Source organism: Anomalospiza imberbis, chromosome Z (genome assembly GCF_031753505.1).
Source record: "Anomalospiza imberbis isolate Cuckoo-Finch-1a 21T00152 chromosome Z, ASM3175350v1, whole genome shotgun sequence".
Lineage (NCBI taxonomy): Eukaryota > Metazoa > Chordata > Aves > Passeriformes > Viduidae > Anomalospiza > Anomalospiza imberbis.
In genome coordinates this window covers 8,277,765-8,296,705 of record NC_089721.1, presented here as the reverse complement: position 1 = coordinate 8,296,705, position 18,941 = coordinate 8,277,765, and the positions used below count along the sequence as shown (strand labels likewise).

At 58.2% G+C, this 18,941-nt stretch overlaps 2 protein-coding genes across 2 annotated transcripts in view; one reads left to right on the top strand and one right to left on the bottom strand.

Moving 5' to 3' along the window:
• PIGO (phosphatidylinositol glycan anchor biosynthesis class O) overlaps positions 1 to 18,941 on the top strand; it is a 265,926-nt gene that overhangs the window by 91,538 nt on the left and 155,447 nt on the right. The gene's annotated exons all lie outside the window — the stretch shown is intronic.
• On the bottom strand, positions 2,673 to 13,158 carry PHF24 (PHD finger protein 24). The gene is made up of 8 exons (XM_068177512.1): positions 12,781 to 13,158; positions 7,451 to 7,823; positions 6,152 to 6,337; positions 5,620 to 5,698; positions 5,313 to 5,515; positions 4,822 to 4,988; positions 4,503 to 4,604; positions 2,673 to 4,397 (listed from the first exon to the last, which is right to left on the bottom strand). Exons 2-8 carry the CDS (start codon positions 7,817 to 7,819, stop codon positions 4,301 to 4,303), a joined length of 1,203 nt encoding a protein of 400 aa, XP_068033613.1. The 5' UTR covers positions 7,820 to 7,823; positions 12,781 to 13,158; the 3' UTR covers positions 2,673 to 4,300.

Sequence of the window (18,941 nt, the reverse complement as noted above, 5' to 3'; positions counted from 1 at the left end):
TCTGGCCTGGGAGGGGAAGGATATTTGGGGCCACCATGGTGTCACTGCCTCCACGGGCTGTGGCTTTGCTGTTGCTGTCACATGCTGCCTAGAGAATCCTCTTTTCTTGCCAGTGGTCTCTGACTGGTACAATAATAGGATGGGGCTCTGACGTCTTGCCCCAGTGATAGTCAGTGCCAGGGCTCACAGTGACATTGTTCAGTGAGTCCCTCTGGTCGTCTTTCTCTCCTCTATGTCAACACAGCTCTCTTGAAGATTATCTGGCTTTGGTGTGGGGCTCATCATGGTCACTTCCCCTCTGGGACACACCAGACTTGAGGGTACCTGGCCAAGTCCAGGGGAGCCCCAGGGACGTGCAGAGGTGCCCCAGGGACGTGGAGGAGGGTGCTATCCTGCACCCTGGGGTGCAAAACCAAGTACTCATTTTCCCCACTAACAGAGGTTTTTTTTGAGGGGGTGGCAGCCCTGTCCAATAGCCCTGCAGTCTGGCAGAGGGGGCAACTTCAATACAGAGTGAGGCACTACCATCCTGCATCTCCTGGGGCTGCCAGTCCTGTCCCAGATAGCAGGACCACCGGATAAAGGGTGGACAATACCTTGACCACTGCCTGCTGTGAAACACAGGAGCCAGAGCTGCCTCCCAGGACCCTGAGACTCTGTTCCTGGCTCCAGGCAGGGTGATGCTGGACTGGAGCCTTGGAGCTGGGAACCCCCAGTGGGGAGCACAGCATCCACTGCATGGCACTTGGTGGTGGGTGACAGATGTGGGACCACAGGCATGTGAGCTGCACACTGTAACTTCAGCAGAGCTTGGGAGGGTTGGGCTGGACAGTTGGTTCTTGCCCCAGCCTTAGATCTCACATGAACATCCTGATCCTTTGGTTTAGGACCTGGGATCACCATGGGGATGTTTGCACTGCTGTTAAGGGAAAGGTTTGCAACAGCACTCAGTTTGCACCAGCATCCAGAGAGATCTGGAGAGAGGTTTGAACCAGTGTTAGGCGAGCAGATTGCACAAGTGTCCAGAGAGAGCTTTGTGCCAGTTTTCAGGTGTTTTGGAGGTTTGGTACCAAACGCAGCAGAAGGTATCTTCCAGTGTTTGGAGACAGGCTTGCCCCAGCATTAAGGAGGGTGGTCTGTAGGCAGCAGAGGCTTTCTTGGGACAGTGTCTCAGAGGTCAGCGGTCTTGAAGGACCAGGTAACATCAAAGAGGAACCGCAGCAACAACTTGTCCATTCCCCCACCACATCCTCCTGCTTCTGCCCAGACCTTGGTGCTGCCTCTGTGGAGACATGGCTGGGGCACACTCTGCTGCATGGTGGTCACTCACTGGGGATCTGTAGCTGTGACAGAGCTGTGAAGCTGGTGCTGCAGTGGTGACAGCACAGCCCTGCAGGACACAGGCCACCACGGCCACCTGTGGCCCTTGTTATCCAGCTTCCCAGGGATACCAGCCAGCTGTGTGTCCTGGCAGGGGTATCAGCCTGCTGCCGGGAGCAACAGGGTGGGCTGGGGCTGGGAGAGCTGTTGTGTCTTCTTCCCCAGGTGAAGAGCTTTGGAGCACTGGCAGTGGGTGCCCCACTTCCAGGGTTCTCAAGCCTGTGCTCTGTGCTTGGTTGTTCTTCATCTCCAGCAGACGGAGCAATAACACGGTGGTTTAACACCCTCTCACCATGTGAGGGCTTTCCTGGGCTTCCCTCCACTGGCAGAGCCCGCATCATCACCAATCCATGACATCCCACCACCAGACACAAAACCACCGTCAGCTCCCCCTTCCTGCAGATGTCCGTCCTCTTCCCAAGGTGATGAGTGCATCTCCCAGATGACACAGATAATTTTAAGGCTTATCTGGCTCTCAGAGCCTGAAATGCTTGCTGGTTTTTCTCTGTAGGTGAGCTGGACACCCCTGCTGTGGTTTGTACGCAATGATATCCCACTGTGACCATGGGAGGGAGCTCAAATATCCAAGTCAAGCTTTTAGCAGTGAGCTCTGTGGCCCCACAGACTGAACTGATGCTGTCAAGGCAGCATACCCCTCCTAATTCCCTCCCAGATCCTCTTTTCAAATCCCATTCCCCTCCCAGCTGCAGCATGGGCACTGGGCAAGGAAAGTCCCCTGCAGGTTGGTGAGTTCCCTTTACTGGGAGCCTGGTTCCCACAGGCCATGTGCTGCCAGCAGTAGCTGCAGCTTTACCTGGGAGCTCTGTGGATGTAATTAGCTGGAGCATTCCAGCCATGGGGACCACTCTCCTGGGGAACCATAGTGTCTCTGTGGGGTTATTTTGCTGCAGACAGTCTGTTCCCAGCATCCAGCTGTCCTCAGTGCTCTGTTCTCATCATGCAGTGCTTCTGAAGGTGAGGAGCACACTCATCCCAGTGGAGGGCTGTCCCTTTCACTGCAGTGTTTGGGGTGGTTCCATGATCAGCCAGGCACTCTCCTTACTGTTTGCTTTCCTGGGGAGACATGCAGAACCCCGAGTTTACTGGGTCCTGGGTCCACACACTAGCTGCCTCCTGTCACTGCTGTGGGACACTCTGGGGGCAGGAGGCCAAGCTTGCCTGATGGGACAGTGACCTGAGCCTGGGGTAGGATTTTAAAAAATAGGAAGTTGTGGGTGCCCAGAAATGCCCGCAGAGAAGCCAGAAGCCCTGTAAGCACACCAGACAGAGGCTAGCTGGACACAGCTGTTTAATGAATGTATCTCAGTACAGATAGGGAGTTGCAACCCATGCACCCACGGCCGCCTCCTCGCCATGGCTCTGGCCACATCTCGGACCTGGCATCCGAAATATCCCCATTGGCGCTCTGGCCACATCTCGGACCTGGCATCCAAAATATCCCCATTGGCCTGGCATGCCAGGGTGGTAGAGGAAGATGTCGTGGCACTGGTGCGCCTCCTGGTCTTGCAGTGGGGGAGAACCTGGAGAGGGGAACTGTGCCCTGGCTGGGGGAAGGGGGCTGACTGGGATGATGCCCACAGGGCATCGGGGATGGAGGTGAGGGAGTGACCAGGTTGCTGCAAGTGCACCCCTGGCCTGTGTACATCCCGGGGCCTCCTGGCTGAGCCACGGCACACCAGGCAGGGAGAGGCTGAGGGCACTGTGGGAAAGGGATTAGAGGGGCAGGAGCAGCTGCTGGGACTGCCATGAGACCTGAGCATCCCAACCCCTGGCATGTCTGGGCAAGGTTTCCAGGCTTTCCTGCTCCTTCATCTGTGGGTTGAGTGCATCTATCTACCTTAGGGCTGCCAACAGGCTCAGTGAATGCCTCATCCCTGCAGCTGACACCTGGGGGGGTTCTGGCCTCTGCCTCTCCTCCCTGCCACTAGCACTAATGCTCCCAGCGAGGCTAGGCTGCCCGCTTGATGCAGTGGATAAAGAGTGAGACTGAACAGGGTTGGTGTGGGACTGGAATGGCAAGCAAATGAAGAGCATCCCTTGGAACCAGGGGTACAGGAGGGGATGAGGGATGCAGGGGAGTGCTGCCAGCAAAATCAGAGGCATAGGGGAGTCCCCCTACATCTGATCTTTCCCTCCTATCCTTCTAATACTTTCTGTTACCAGTGCTCATTCCTACACCATCGCTGTTGGCATTAAATAGTAGTTGCCAGCAGGGAAGGGTTGAGCCATGCCAGGAAACGGTCTCTTCCAGCCACGAGCTGTGCATGCAAGAATGGACCTACTAGGCTCCAACTCCTATTGGAGTAGGGCAGGGATGTGAAAGACCCCAAAGGGAGTCAGCCACATCCCCTGAGGATCCACCATGCCGATGAGCTGAGACACTGCTTGCCGCACACCCTTGGGTGCTGCTTGTGGCACGCAGAGGCTCAGATGTGCTGCCCCATGATGCTGTGGGAGACTGGGGACACACGGGTGCTCTGGGTTCTGCTGTCACCCCACAAGTACCCAGGGCAGCCCCTGCTGTGTCTGCAGGTCCCTGGGTGCTGTGGGGATAGGAATCATGGGGGCAGCATGTTCCCTACCCCTTGTGCCCCATGGTGACCCCGGGCATGGGACCCTTGCCAACCATGGTCCCTGTAGGACGATGGAAACAGTGGGGACACGCCCTGCCCCGCCCTGCTTCCCCCCACCAATCAGAGACCCAAGAGCTGTTCCCGCTCCCTCAGCCAATCAGAGCCCGGCACCCATCCTCTTCACAGCCAATCCAAGGGGGAGGCGGGGCATAGGGCAGCATAGCCGCTTCCCTGCCAGCCAATCAGCGCCTGGCTGTGCCCACAGGGGAGGGCGGGGCAGGTCACCATGGTGGGCGTGGCACCGCGCCCTCGAGGCGCGGCCAGGTCTAGGCGAGGGGCTGCAGGTGCAGGGCTGCGCTGTTGGGGCGCGCGGCCAGGATGTAGGCAACGTTCTCCCGCAGGAATCCGGGCCAATCGATGCTCCTGCTGGCAGACGTGGGCTCATTGGACATCCTGGCAACAGTGCTCCCCCAAGGTCTCCCGCGAAAATGGGGGTGTCCACCATCCCCCTAACCATCCCTGCCTCACCTGGTCTCCTCCTGCTTTGTGGCTGGCACGATCTTCTCCGGGCTCTTGCCGTTCCTGCTGCTGGCGGGGCTGCCCTCTGATATGGGCCCCACATGGCTGATGCTTTGGCAGGAAGGAAGATGCTCTTCATCCCGGCTCCTCCCACCCCAAATGGCAGTGGTGGGGGAAGAGGGTGCACAGGGCTGAGGGGCCATGGAGGGGGAGGTGGCGGGAAGCAGGGACAACCATTTGTGTGCTGAGCCCCTTTGGTATGTGTTGTGACTGTGCTGGGAGTTCTGGCTGGGATATCACCCCTACACCAGTGTGGGCATCCCCTCACCTGACATTGCAGGACTGCATCTCCTTCTGGTGCTTGCGGAACCAGGTGTGCCGGGCCTGGCGGCACTCACCCTCCCTGATGAATCCGTCGTGATCCTGGTCCAGGGCCAGGAAGGCTGTCCGTGCCCGCTCCCGCTCCTTGGCTGTCAGCAGCCGCAGAAGGGCATTCTAGGGGGTCAGAGAAGTGAAGGTGGAGCACTCATCCTGTGGGAACCTCCCTCTTTATATTCCCAGAGCTGCAGGGGTCTCCACCCTGAGTGCCATGGCCAGGAGTGCTGGCCATGGGAGTCAGCCCTCAGTGCCACAGCCAGTGGCGTCAGCTGTAGGAGCCAGCTTTGGGTGCCATGACCATGGGCGCTGCTCATGGGTGCTGTGGCTATGGGTGCTGGATCCACGTGCCACTGCCCCAGCTGCTGGCCATGGTAGCCAGCCCTGGGTGCCGTGACCATGTGTGACAGCCATGGGAGCAAGCCCTGGATGCCACAACCATACCTGTGGCCGTATTTTCTGCAGCAGCTGGATGGACTCATGGGAGAGGAAGTCCTGCCACTCAATGTGCCCCTTCTTGTCGGGGTCCAGGGCGTTGAACTGCAGGGCTGCTTGCTCCTCCTGTGCCTCGGGCATGGTCCGCTCGAACTGCTGCTTGTGCACTTGGTGTTTGTAGTGCAGGAAGTCATCCAGGGTCAGACAGCTCTCTGCAGGGGACAGATTGGCTGTGTTGTGCCCAGGAAGGAGGGGGACCCACCTCCCCAGCTGCTTCCCGCAGCCATCTGAGACTCGCCGCATGGAGGCTACACACCTGGAATGATCTTGCAGTTCCTCAGGGTCTCCATCAGGCTGTACATCTCTTCCTCTGTCAGCAACAGATTGAGGTTGTCCTGGGGTGGGGGTCAGAGAAGAGCCATGAAGCAAAGACATGGGGTGAGGGAGCACACCTCTTTATGGCAGCACCAGGATCCCTTGAAGGCGAGTGGGTGAGGACACCCAGTGCTGTGTCACCCAAGGCTGCTGCAATGGGATGGCTCCATGCCCCCAGGCTTTGGCCATTCCAGTTCTGCTACAGCCTCTTATGTGCCCACAGTGTCACATCCTGCACCAAGGTCCTGGGGAGCTGGCTGCAGGGGTGGGGAGGTGGCAGAGGGCCACTGTCTCCTGTGTCTGGTGACCCCATCAGGCCAAGGCGGATGGTGGGAACTGGAGAGCAGCACATCCCCCACTGAGACAGAGCAGGCTGTGAGGAGAGACCCCGCTCACGTCCATGTAGGGCACAGTTCCCTGGGGACCACCCACCACCCAGCAGCAGCCTGGTGTCCTCCAGTCCAGGTACTCACACAGTAGTAGCAGCTCCAGCCAGTCTCGGTGTGCGCCGTCTCTGTCACCTCCACGGCGCTGTCCTTCTGCAGGTATCCCATGCGGCGCAGACAGCCATCGTGGTACACCCGGTGGCAGATGCGGCAGGGGAAGAGGCTCTCGGCTGTCCACACCTCGCAGATCTCACACATCTCATCATTCAGGATCTGGAGAGGGAGGGAGGGATGGGCAGATGCTCAGCAGAGCAGTGTGGGCAGGGGCTTGGCTTCTCGATCTGGGTGGTACTTTGCAGGTGGGGGTAGATGCTGAAGGGCAGAGAGGACGGGAAGATGGGAATGTGTGGGGCTGGCATAGGGAAGAGGTCGTTGTAATGGACATGGTGGTTCAAGTTAGAGGAGGGTGGGTTTGTGGGGATGAATGGTGGGTGGATGAGTCTGGCTATAGGGTTGGTGGGGCTGTGGAGTTGTAGGTTCTCTGTGGGGTGTTACATGTGGCTTGCTGGACTGTAGGGTTGTACATTGGCTGGTCTTTAGGGTTGTGTCGATGGATAAGCTGTAAGGTTTTCCACACATTTCCATTTCCACTTCCAAAGAGATACTAACCTGGGTATATTATCTAGGTACCCTGGGTAATGTAGGCTCAGGACGTGGCTGGACACTGGAATAGGCCCCCCAGGGCAGTGGTCACAGCACCAAGCTTGGACAATGCTCTCAGGCACATGGTGTGATTCTTGGGGTGTCCTGTGCATGACCGGGAGTTGGACTTCAATGATCCTTGTGGGTCCCTTCCAGGCCAGGATATTCCATGTCTGTATGGTGCTATATAAGGCTGTAGGTGGGCTGGGGTGTAGGCTTGATAGGTGGGTGGCTGTATGGGTAGGGTTGTGGGTGTGGAGGGGTGGGTTGTAGGATTGAAGGCATGGGTGGATAAGCTGTTGGGTTGTAGATGGACAGGGATGTCGGGCTGCAGGTATAGAGGGATGGCTTGAGTTGCAAGCTGGTTGACTGTAGGTGGACCAACATGTAGATCAAATTGTCCTCTCTTCCCCAGACCTAGAACTGCCAGTGCCCAGCAGTGACTTCTGCTTTTCAAGACACCCCAGGGTGCCTCCAGGGCACATCTGAACAGTTGCACCCCTCTCCCAGTGTGGCACCTCCACCTGCCCAGCCTAGCCACTGGCACGCTACCCCACTGAGCCACCTCCATAGGGCTTTGCGAGACTGTCACTGCCTGGCAGATGCTCAGGTGCTTGTACAGCCCCGTGCACCTCCAGCCCTGTCCCCATCCCTCCCGCTGTCCCTGTGGTTCCATCAGCTCACCTGCTCCCTCTGCTCCAGGCTGATGTCTGGGGGCTCATCATCGTGGAGCTCTCTCTTGGGCCGGATGAAGGCTGGTGGCGTGAACCTGTTGGCCCGGTCGAACTCCTCTGGCTCCACGCCCCGGCCATCCCGCAGCCGCTCCCAGGCTGCCTTGCTGGCACTGCTCTCCTCCGGCTGGGAAGGTCCTGCTAAGGCTTCCTCCTCTCCCTCTTGCACCTCCTGCTCCAGCGTCCCCTGGCGTGCAGTCCCCGCCTCCGCCCGACGCCGTGTCGATGGCTGCTCCCGCAGCCCATCCTTGAAGGCTGACACGGCCAAGCTGACCTTCTGCACCCTCTCCACCGTCTGCCTTCTGGACATCAGCACCCCCATGGCTCTGCGGTGGGAAGGAAGATGCTATGTCCCTGACCCTCAAAAAGGTACCCCGGTGGTTTTCCCCCAGCTGCAGGAGAAGCAGCTCAGGGCAGGGAGAAGCGGGGTCTTTGTGACAAACTGACATTGGGATCATGGTGGTGGCTGTGGGGAGATGGATTCCTGGCCATGCAGGATCTGAGTGGGTGGGGCAGTGGGACAAAAGGCAGAGAGAAGGATTGGGGGTGCCTCCCCACCCTTGCTCTATAGACTCCAGCTTAACAAGAAACACATCCAGGCCTTTTCCATGCCAGATCAGTAAAACCCAGAGGGAATAGGACTAGCTGTAACCCTTCTCCTTGCGTGCATCTCTTACTGCCATAAAGACAGTCTCTGTGGCCAATCAAGGGTGAAAGATGTCCTCCCTGCAGCTCTGCCCAGGACTAGGTCATTGCAGGTCTGGTGCTGACCTTTCACCTTCCTTAAATTCCTCTTCACTCAGCTGCCTCCTCTTGCACTCACATGTTTGTGTGTGTGCTGCTGCTGTGATCATTGGGCATCCAAGGAGCCATGTAGGGGGGCTGGGCCAGCCATAGGAGGACTGTGAGGGTGCAAGAGGGAAGAGGAGCAATGTATGGGACAGGGGCACATGGGTCCCAAGAAGGATGGCTTCAGTTCCAAGGGAAGATCACCTTAGGATAAAATGGGGAGGCCAACAGCAGCAGCATTTTCAAGTTGGACTCTGTCTCACTGGGTGTGAGCTGAAGCTGGGGAGAAGTGGAATTTCTCCTCCAGCATCGTGGGGCACAGCACCACGCCACACGGGTCCAAGGGCTTCCCTTGTGCCATGCTGGGGTTGCACTATGGAAGATGCTGCCCTGGGCAGTGGTGGAATCACCATCTCTGGAAGTGTTTAAAAACTGTGTAGATGTGGCACTTAGGAATGTGGTTTAGTGGTGGCCTTGGCAGTGTTGGGTTAATGGTTGGAGTTGATGATCTTAGAGGTCTTTTCCAGCCTTAATTATTCTCTAATTCTATGCTGCAGCAAAGAGGCGCTTCCAGCTGGTGCCCAGGGACTGAGAGGCGAATCAGGGAGATTGGAGCAGCAATCTCCAGCCCCGCCAGCCTCGGCAGGGAAGTCCCCAGGTAGCGGGATAATTAGCAGCACGCGTGCACACCGCCGTGATCTCACTGCCTGCGGGAGGACTCGACACCGCGGGCACTGCTGTGGCAGGGAGCCTGGTCAGGGTAATTACAGGTACCCCGCAGCAGCAGGGCCGAGCGGAGCGGAGCAGAGCATGCTGGCAGGCGGCAAACACCACTGCGTGCACACGCATGTGATTTCCCAGCCTCTCCCCACCACCGCGGGACCATCTGCCTGCAGATTCCCACACGCTGAGCCGGGTGTGCAACACGTGTGGGCCCCGTCCTGCGCGTGGGGGTCCCAGCAGCGGGCGTGTGTGTGGGCTGGGGTATTTGCACCTGTTGGCCACAGTGCCTGGCTCGGAGCTGGTGCCCGGCATTCTTCAGCTCCCGGGGCTTTGCAAAGGTGGGAGCGGGGCAGAGCTGGAGGCACGTGTCCAAGCCACAGCAACAGCATCTCTGCGGCTGTGCCAGTGGGAAGGAAAACACCTGGGTGTTTCTATCTCCTCGCCGTGCCACCACCCTCTGCCTGGCTGGCTCAGGATCACGTCTGCCGTGGTCAGGATCAGCTCTGCTGCTGGGCAGCATTGCAGCTCTGCCTGCGAGCGAGAGAGTCGGAGAAGTCACAGGGAAATCCCCCCAAGATCTGCCTTTGTAGGTCCCTGCACCACCGAGTGTTGACCAGATTCAGGCCTACTCCTGCCCAGCGTTTGGGTAGAAGTGGGGAGGAGAGGGTTCAGAGGGGCTAGGCTCACAGAGAAGAGGGAAAAGAGGTGTGTGGCCCACAGCACGCCACTCTCCCTGGTACCCACACTGATGCTCCTCATCTCAGCGTGCCAGCAGCTTCCCCCACAATGCTGCTGAGCCCTGGGTGCCCCAACCCCAGCCATCCTGCAGTGCAGTGAAGTAGCCCAGGCAATAGGAGGGTGGCTGGTGTGTGGAGTTGCTGTATTCCCCCCAAATCTGGTTCTCCTGTGTGTTCATAGTCACCCACCTGCACTGCACTGCTGCTGCAAGATCCCAGCCCACCTCCTTGTTTCCTGTCCTCTCCCAAGGCTACCCCGAATGCCTTCTGCCACCAACTACTGTGTGCCTGGAGCCTGGACAGTGTCACTTCTATCATGATTTGTGTCTATTCTCAGCTCTGCTGGTCCCCCTGTCCCTGCAAGTGCTGCACAGCTGGACCCTGCCTGCACATCCAGGGCTGAATGGCTTCACCCTGAACTCAGTCTCCAGACTCCACTGCCTTTCCACAGGCCCCATTGCTCCCCAGATACCCCAAACTTGCTCTTCAATGTCTAGACCCCTTTTTACCCATGCCCCATGCCCTGCCTGACCTGGCTTTGTGGGGTGGGATTTCACCCTCACATAGAATCTGGGATGACTTGGGGTCCTGCCAGACTTCAGGAGTTCCCTTTCTCCTGGGGAGGGAGGACCAGGGGCAGCCTTGACTCATAGCAGCCCAGAAACCTGAGCAGCCCCTGCGTCCCCACATGTCCTTGGGGGAAGATGTCTCCAGTGCTAATTGTGTCCACCCCCCCGAGGCAAACAGAACCACCACCTGTCTCATCGTGACCTAAGAGGCGCGGGGGCCTCGACCTTGCTGCCAGGCTGCACTGTGGGGCTATTTTTAGGTCGCCCCCACAGAGGAGCTAAATCTGGGCACAGGCAGGAGCTGCCTGCAAACACTCGGCTCTACTGAGCCCTGCCAGCACCGGGGGCTGTCACAGTGGGTGGTGGGAATCTTCCCAACCCCTTCCCTTCCCTTGCCCCCAGCCCCCTGCACCCCTGCCCTGATCCTTGGGCAACACCTGTTCCCCTCACTCTTCTCTTTTGGATTTGCTCCTTACTGCTTCATTCCTGCAGCAAAACACTGAGCCAGAAAGCACTTCTTCCTCTTAGTACCCATGGACTCATCTTTCCCAGCATCATGCTCCTCTCTCCATGGAGGAAACTGAGGCATGGAAGCAAGGCTGGTGTAGCTGGAGTGAGAATTAAGCCTGTGTTAGGTGCCAATGGGGAAAGAGCTGGTGGCTAGTACGGAGGCACCCCGGGAGAAGGAAACAGGGCAGACCATCCAGATGCAAACAGAGCCAGTGGTCCCTGCATGGCTGCAAAATCTCTCTCCCATGGCAGAGCACACGTGGCTTGTGCTGGGGTTACGGGGTGCCAGGTTAGTGGTGGGTGGTGGCGGCGACTGACACACGGGTGGGCGTAGCGCAGCGCAGCTGGGGTGGTGTGGTGGCTGGGAGCGCGGGACAGGTGCATCGGGGAGCGGCTCGGGGGGGTGTGTTTGTTAGGAGTGGATGTGTTATGGGGTGGATGAGGTGCGAGGGGTGGATGTGTTGCGGGGTGGTTTGCTACGGCGTGGCTGGCAGTGCAGGGTGGGTGTTACGGCCCATGGAGCTGTTGCAGAGGCTGTGGGCATGGGGTGGGTGGTGGCTTTGGGTGCAAGGATGTTGCAGCAGCTGTGGGAGTGGGGTGGTGTCTGTGGCAGCTGGAGGTGTGGGATGAGTGCTTCTTGGGGGCCGTGGGTGCAGGGTGAGCTGTTGTGGCGTGCAATGGTGGCCTGGAGAGATGGGGGTGTGGGGCCACAGGGTCTGTAGGACTGACTGTTGCCTGCCTCACAGTGTGTCCTCGGTGAAAGGCCCTCCCAGCAAATGAAGGGTCAGTGGGTGCTTGGGCTGGTGCACCCTTGAGCAGGGTCCACGGCACCCACTCTCAGGGGGATGCATCAGGGGCGTGTGTGGAGCAGAACCCCCTCATGTGTCAGAGCAGGCTCCACAGTTTGGGGGGGGAAGGATGTGCCTGGTCCCCACAGGCTGCCAGGGGGCCAGACCTCCTCCCTGCCCTCACCAGGCTGCTGGGTCTTTTGCCCTGCAGTGCTGTGCCTTACTTTGAGCAGCATTAGAGAACCTGGGGGCAGAGGAGGGATGGGGTACCAACAGGGAGGACAACCCTGGGACCTCAGAGCCCATGGCAGCCTGGTCCCAGGTCTCGGTCTGAAGGGCGTGAAGCAGGGCTGGGAGGAGCTGCCATGGCTCTACCATGGCACTTGCACAGCTCTGCACACCCTGCCAGTTGCTGCCTGCCTGGGGTGAGTGGGACCAGGCTGCAAAGGCAGCAGGCTCTGCTTAGGGGACATCGCATTCCACCTCCTTGAGCTGGCTGCAGATGGCCACGGGGGTCTGGTAGCATCCTCTTGTCCCCTCTCCTGGACAGACAGCACATGCCAGAACTGTGGCAGTGCTGGGACTGCTGCTGCGAGATGATCTATTTGCCATGGGGCAGAGAGGTCCGTGGCTCCCTCGACTTTCCCACCACCCACCTTCTGCAGGGTGTTCCCACCCACCTTCTGCAGGGCTGTGGGAGTCCAGTGGGGATATCGGGCAGGGGGGTGCTGTGTCCCAGTCCTGGGGACACCAAGCCAGAGGCTGTTCTCCCTGCTGGATCAGGTTGCCCATCCTGCCGCGCTATGACAGATTTTATAGGTGTGTCGCACTCTTTCATCTCCCAGAGGGGGATGAAAATGCCGTGACAGCAGAGTCCCTTCCTCTGCAGCAGACACAGCTCCTGCTAAGCTCTGCACTTCTCCTTTTCTCTCCCTCCCCAGCGCCTCTCCCCAGTACCCACATGAGGACCCTGATGCCTGGGCAGGACCCTCTCATCTCATCCTCATCCCCACTCCCAGGCATCTCATCCCAGGAGCTCTAGTCTCTGGCACCAGGATCCCGGGGGCAGTGGGGGAACCCCCCGAAGGGCAACACAATGTGTGGACAGCCCGTGCTACGCACCCAGCAAAGCGCCTACAATGTCAAAACCCTCCCCCCCCCACTTACCAGGATCAGGGTCGGTCTGGGAACACGAGCCCTAGACAGCAGTCCACACGATGTCCATCGCCGCTGCTTCTGGCCACGAGCCCCTCTCCACCCGCAGGTGCTCACCGCATGCCGTGCCCCGCGTGCAAATCCCTGTCAGGGGATGGAGCGGCAAGGGTGGTACCCGGGAAGCCAGAGCCCTGCACTTGCTGCTGGAGGATGCAGGAGGCAGTGAGATGCTGGGAGCGGATGCCTGTGTCTAGCGCGCGTGCACACACACACACACACACACACACACACACACACTCTCAGAGGAAGCAGGGAGCTTGTGACTGGGGCTGAGCAGATGCAGCCTGGTTTGCTGTCCCTGTACCAATTGCTGCCCGAGTCGTGTTAAAAAGCTCTCTGAGAAACGAAGATTTTTTTTAACTGGGCTGACGTGTGCTGGAAGATACCAATAAAAGCTTTCCCTGCATCTCCTTTGGCCCCCTGGGTTGAACCGCCTTTCTCAGAAAAAACCTCAAGGATTACAGAGGTGGGACTGCATCCAAGGATGAGCAAAGGTCTCATCTGGCCCCGCTGCGGGGTCTTCCCCAGACCAGTGCCTCACTCACAGGCTACCTGCACCTGCTTTAACCCAATGCCTGCTGGTCAGTGTTGCAGGCAGGCTGTCCTTCCCATGCTATGGTGCAGCAGGGGCACGGTGGCTGCTGGCTATATGCAGCCCTGTGTGCCCAGTTAAATGCAAATCCTGGGGGGTTTGTTCTTCTAGTCCCCAGGACTTGATATATCACCTGGATGGACACCACAGGGCTGCAGCAGGGCTGGGGGCTCACAGGAGCTTTGAAGGAGGTGATGGGGCAGGAAAGAGGATGCTGATGGGGGGAAAAAGGCACAGCTCTAATGCAGCACTGCTGAGGCAGAGAATCTGGTCCACATGCATCCCCAGCTGCCCCACATCAGCTTAGTGGAGATGCTCATTCAGCCCCCTTACACCTTACTGGAAGGCGGTGCCACTGGTAAGGGTCTGCACTTTCCCCTTCAGGAACAGACAGGTCTACATGGGGATGATTTAGGGTGAAACAGACTCTGAGCCCTCCTAGAAGCAGTTTCCATGCAGGTTTGGGATACATGCTGATGGTGAGAGCAGAGGGGTCTGGGCAGTGTGGATGCTGCAGAGCTGCCCTCTCCTTGGCCAGGCTGAACACAGAAGGAGCTGTTCTTACTAGGACATAGAGAAGATCTGCTCAGCCCCACTGCACTGTTCCTGTTCCCAGGATACTGCCTGGGTGGAACCCCTCATCCCACCCTGGCATCCTAGCCCTGCCAGCCCCTGTGCCCTCCACTGAGCAGGTCCTACCAGGCTCCAGGTCAGCCAGCCCCACAGAACAGTGGATGTGTGGACAGCAGTGAGCAGCAGTGGAGAGGTAGGAATGTCACCTTTCCCATATAGAGAGCATGGGGAGCATGGAGTGGGAGACCTGGGATTAAGAACCATTTGACGGATGAAGCTTCCTTGCTTCTGGAAGATGGGCAGCACCATCCCTGAAGTCTTCTACACCCTGAAAAAATCTGTGGTGATTGCAGCATCCAACACCCCTGGAGTGCTTTGCATCCCCAGGGGCAGGTCACTGGGACAGGGCAGCCCTGAGGGGACCAGGTTCCATATGATTGTGCCACATGATGGTGCCAGGATGGTTCTTGACCCTTGGCTGCTAATCCACACCCTGTGCTAGCCCTCCACAGACTTAGGGGCGCTGACACTGATCCCACAATACCCATATCTTCATTACAGACCCTTCCCATGCTTATCTGGGAGTAAGCTGAGACCATCTGCAGCTCATGTCACCTGCAAACAGATCCAGAGGCTGGGAAACGCAGCATCTGAATGCTGTGCTGGGATCTAAGTCAGTCCGTGGCTCTCTTTCCCATGGCTGAGGATGCAGAGAGCCAGGCTAGGGACAGGATTTATCTGTTTTCTGCTTCTGGCTGTCAGGTCCTGTCTTGCTTCACTCCATCAGCTGCAGGAGCCTTAATGCAGCCTCTGGGTGCCTTACCCTGGCCCAAGGCGCCTCTCTGTGCTTCATCCTTCCTCAGGAATGCTTCCCTTTAGGGCGAATCACATTTTGCATTATTTGGCATGGGAGCATGGTGGAAAGGGGCTAGGATGGCCGTGGGGTGGAGAAAGTGGATGCCAGCTGTAAGGGAGGCCAGCAGGAAACCTCTTCACAGACAAAAACCCTGGCCCCAGAGGACTGGAGAGGAGTGTGTGGGCAGGCTGTAAAAGCTTTTAGTGACTGTGTAGGGAGGGCAGTCCCGGGGCCGAGTGCAGTGATTCCTGGAAAAGCAGAGGCAAGGAGGGGCTCCAGCCTCGCTCCTGCTCTAGTTGCCAAAGGCCTTGGGGATCCTGCTGCAGGCAGGTGCACTGTCCCCCAAAACGAGAGCTACAGCCCAGATCCGCTGCAAGGACATCCTGTGCCAGATTAAGGATCGTCTCACACCCTTTGGGGAGGAGGAGGACACAGTCCCTGTCCTCTCCGAAAAGCCACAGCGTGGTTGGCTGCTCCCTGGAGCGGCACAACCGGCAACAGGCTGGGGAAGCTCCTGGGAGGGAGCCGGCAGAGCCGGTCTGCTGGAGGAGGGCTGCAGGGGCGGAGGTGAGAGCTGAGCTGCAGCGGGAATGTGCATTTTCGTCAGCTCCTCTCCCCGCTCCAAAATCTCGCATGACGCCCGCGTGTAGGTCACTGGCTGCTGCGGCGACGCGGCGTGTGGGCTCACCATCTGCGGCTGCTTCTGCAGCGCGCCGGCCGGGACGCCGTGCGCTGCCCCGGCGCACCCCTCCGCCCGCCCGGCCCCCGGGCCCGCAGCTGCCACCACCCCTGGGGGGGACACGGGCCGGGGGGTCTGCCCTGGCATGGGGAGGGAGGGGGTCCCGAAGTTTTGGCAGGAACGGCAGCCTCGGCGCGCCTGCGCGAGCCGGCGTTCCTGCTAGTCAGCGGGGAGTGATGGAAAAGAGAACTTGTCAAAATAGCGAGGTATCTTTTTTCAGGAGATTGCAAGTTTGGCTGATGGAGATAATAGTGTTGATGCGCTGCAGGGAGGGTTAGGAGAGACATCGACTCCCCTCATGGCAGCTGTTTCAGGAGGGAAGGATGATACCAAAATCAGCATGAAATTGGATAAAAACCGGCTGCCTGGAGGGCTGCCGTGTCAGACTGCAGGCAGAGAATGGCAGAGCATCACCTGGAATAAACGGTGCAAGAGCAGACCTGTGAGCAAGGCAGACATACCTGGCTCTCTGCACAGCCCATGCCACCCATATGTGTGGGGTCCATGCAGGGAAAGGAGCTCAGGATCTTACCCATGGAGCTGGTCTCAGTTGCAGACATGATCCTGCTCTCCACTGGCAACCAAACAGGAAACCTTCTGGCGCTGGCTGCAGACAGCACCTCTCAGGGCCACCTGCTGATGGCTGTCCTCCATGTCCACTGACAGTTGTCCATCCCTGCCCCTGGACATTCACACAGGCTCATTGATGGCTGTCCATCACTCTCCTGGTCATCAGTCAGGGGCTGTGCAGGATGCTGATGGCTGTCCATCATGTTCCCACATCAAGGCCAGATCAACGACACTGCCTTTCACTCTGTACATTGATGCAGATGTCCTCTGGTGGTGCCACACCCTGACAGCTCAGCCATCAATCCCCACAGCCTCCAGCTCCCTTCAGCTAAAACCTGAGGGAGGCGGGGAGCTGTAGCCCTGTGCCACCTACCCCAAAGGTTTAAACCTCCTTCCCTTGGGGAGATGGATCCTGGAGAATCCTAGGCTGTTCTGATATGTTCCCTCTCCCAGTCCTGTCCCTACCAATGTCCCCCCCCGGCCAGGTGTGTGTGGGGGAGGCTGCAGTGCCATTGCCACTGCAAATTGGTGATGGGGTGGTGACTGCTCCATGGCTCCTGCTCTCTGCATTCGTCCTGCTGTGTTTTTTGGAATGGTGATGGGGACAGGGATCATCCTGGCTGTCCCCCTCCCTCAGTAGCCAGAATGCCCTAAGCAGGAGCTGCCAGATGGTGCCCAACATGGGTGCAGCCCCTCCTTTGGCCCCCATCAGCAGCCACGCAGTAGCAAACCCAAAGTAGGTTAAGACGCTGCGGATGCTGGCAGTGTGCCTCGTGGCTGTGGCACCAAGCTTTTGTGCTCTGAGCTTTTCCCTCCCATCCCAGAATGCAGAGCTCTGGCCGGACATCATTACTGAGCAGCCCTGTTTACAGGGCAGGGTGCAAGGGCTGGTTTTGCTGCGCCTCCCCCCAGTCCCTCCAACAGCTTTTGTGGTACTCAAAAATCCCCCATCACAAAAGCCTGGAGCAGAACCTGTCTGTTGTCAGTCACACAGGAATGGGGAGTTTGCAGTCAAGGTCTGTCTGGCTTCACAGCAGAATTCCAGCTGTAGCATGACCAGGCACCACTTTGTGTGGGTAGGAGGAACCCCTCCTTTGTCCAGCTGCAGATTTGGTCTGAGGTCCCACTCCAGCCTGATCCAACAACTCCTCCCAGAGCATGAGCACATTGTGCTTCTGAGGGTGTTTTCAGCTCCTTCCAGGGCCCTGACCTGGTAGAGAGTTGAGTGCTGCTTCCTTCTCATCCTCATCTGTCTCTGCTGCCATTCCTACCTCACTGCCACATCTCCACATCTTTTGGGCTGAGCCATAGCAGCCCCAGATCTGCTGGACATGCATTTCTGAGCAGGCAGTGCAGCCTACTGGCTTCTCCAGCTGCTGGAAGGAGAAGATCCAGCCCATCTATCCTTTCACTTGTCCACTTCCAGAGCTGCATGCTACTCTCTGTTCCATGTGTCCTGCAGTCACATTTTGGCTGTTCCTTTATCCTACAGGACAGGGCTCTGAGAAGCCTTGGAAAGAGTGTGAGGTGTTCAGTAACCTGTTCTCTTGCACGGTCATTTGCCCACATTGCTCCTCCATAAGCTGCCTTCATCCCCACAGTAAGGGAGAAAAGCTGATGGAGACAACTGTTCGGACCTGGGGAGAGAGTAGAGAGAAACTATGTGGTCTGACCATGTCTGAGCGTTAAAATGCCCCATGAAGAGCTGGGGGAAGGTTAAGTGGTGAGGGAAGCAGGGACATGAAGGAGGTGGGAGAAAGGCAGCAGCCCGTCTTGCCCAGAGGACATACTCCAGGATTTGGATCTGCAGGAAGGTGTTCCCCAAGCTGGTGCTTATCCTGGGATGCCCTTCCTTGGAGTGGCAGGTCCCTGCAGAGCAGCCAGGGCAGGGAGTCATGAGTCTTTCGATCCTGTTCCTGCAGCTGGAGGCTCGCCAAGCGTGGTCCTGATGAGATGAGGGTGCTCCTGCTGGACAGATAATAGCTGAGCAATTTAGAGCTCTCTAGTCTAGGAGTACTCTTGCAGACATCAGCTAAATGACCCTCTTCACAGGACCACTCCAGCCAGCTCCCAGCCAGCTCCCTCCCAGCTTATCCCCTCTGCTCCACCTGTAAGTCCCAGAAAAATTGAGCCTGACCCCATGACTCTCCAGGGACCCTTCTTTCCTAAGCAGAGACATGAGTGGAGTCAAATAGTGGAGACTGGTGCAGGGACTTGTCCCCCAGGACACTGATGGGCTCTGGAATGGAGGATGACCCCTGGGAATGGGGAGAAGGAGTGAGGCTGTGTTGGTGGGGGGAGTGCTGGGTTTGGACTGTGGATGGGTGAAGGGTGTGGGTTTATAACCCCACAGCACCTTGTAGGACATGCACTCAGCCCCACAGGAATGCCAGCCCTTCCTGCTGCCCAGCCGGCAGCCTGGCTGTCACCCTGCAGCGTCAGCCATTCCCACATCCTCCATCTCTGCCACAGGCCGGTGGAGCATCCTCACAGAGCAGCTTTTCAAGTGGAACGGAAACGCCTAATGAAGGCCGACTTCATTAACCAGGGCTGTCACTGGGATGATTGCTGCCTTCCTGAGCCACTCTGTGAGCAATGAAACTGTGGGAGAGGAGAGGAGAGGAGAGGAGAGGAGAGGAGAGGAGAGGAGAGGAGAGGAGAGGAGAGGAGAGGAGAGGAGAGGAGAGGAGAGGAGTCAGTCTAAATACCTCTGCCCTGCTGGCAAGGGCACCATGATATGTTCAGGGAACTGGGGACAAGCAGGCAGCCCTCAGGGCTGGAGC

Bases quoted from the DNA above. Each gene is read 5' to 3' on its own strand.
- PHF24 (XM_068177512.1), bottom strand. From the start codon at position 7,819: ATGGGGGTGCTGATGTCCAGAAGGCAGACGGTGGAGAGGGTGCAGAAG. The intron at 6,338-7,450 runs GTGAGCTGATGG...CTCCCTCTCCAG, and splicing joins GCCTGGAGCAGAGGGAGCAG to ATCCTGAATGATGAGATGTG. The intron at 5,699-6,151 runs GTGAGTACCTGG...CCCCCACCCCAG, and splicing joins GCTGGAGCTGCTACTACTGT to GACAACCTCAATCTGTTGCT.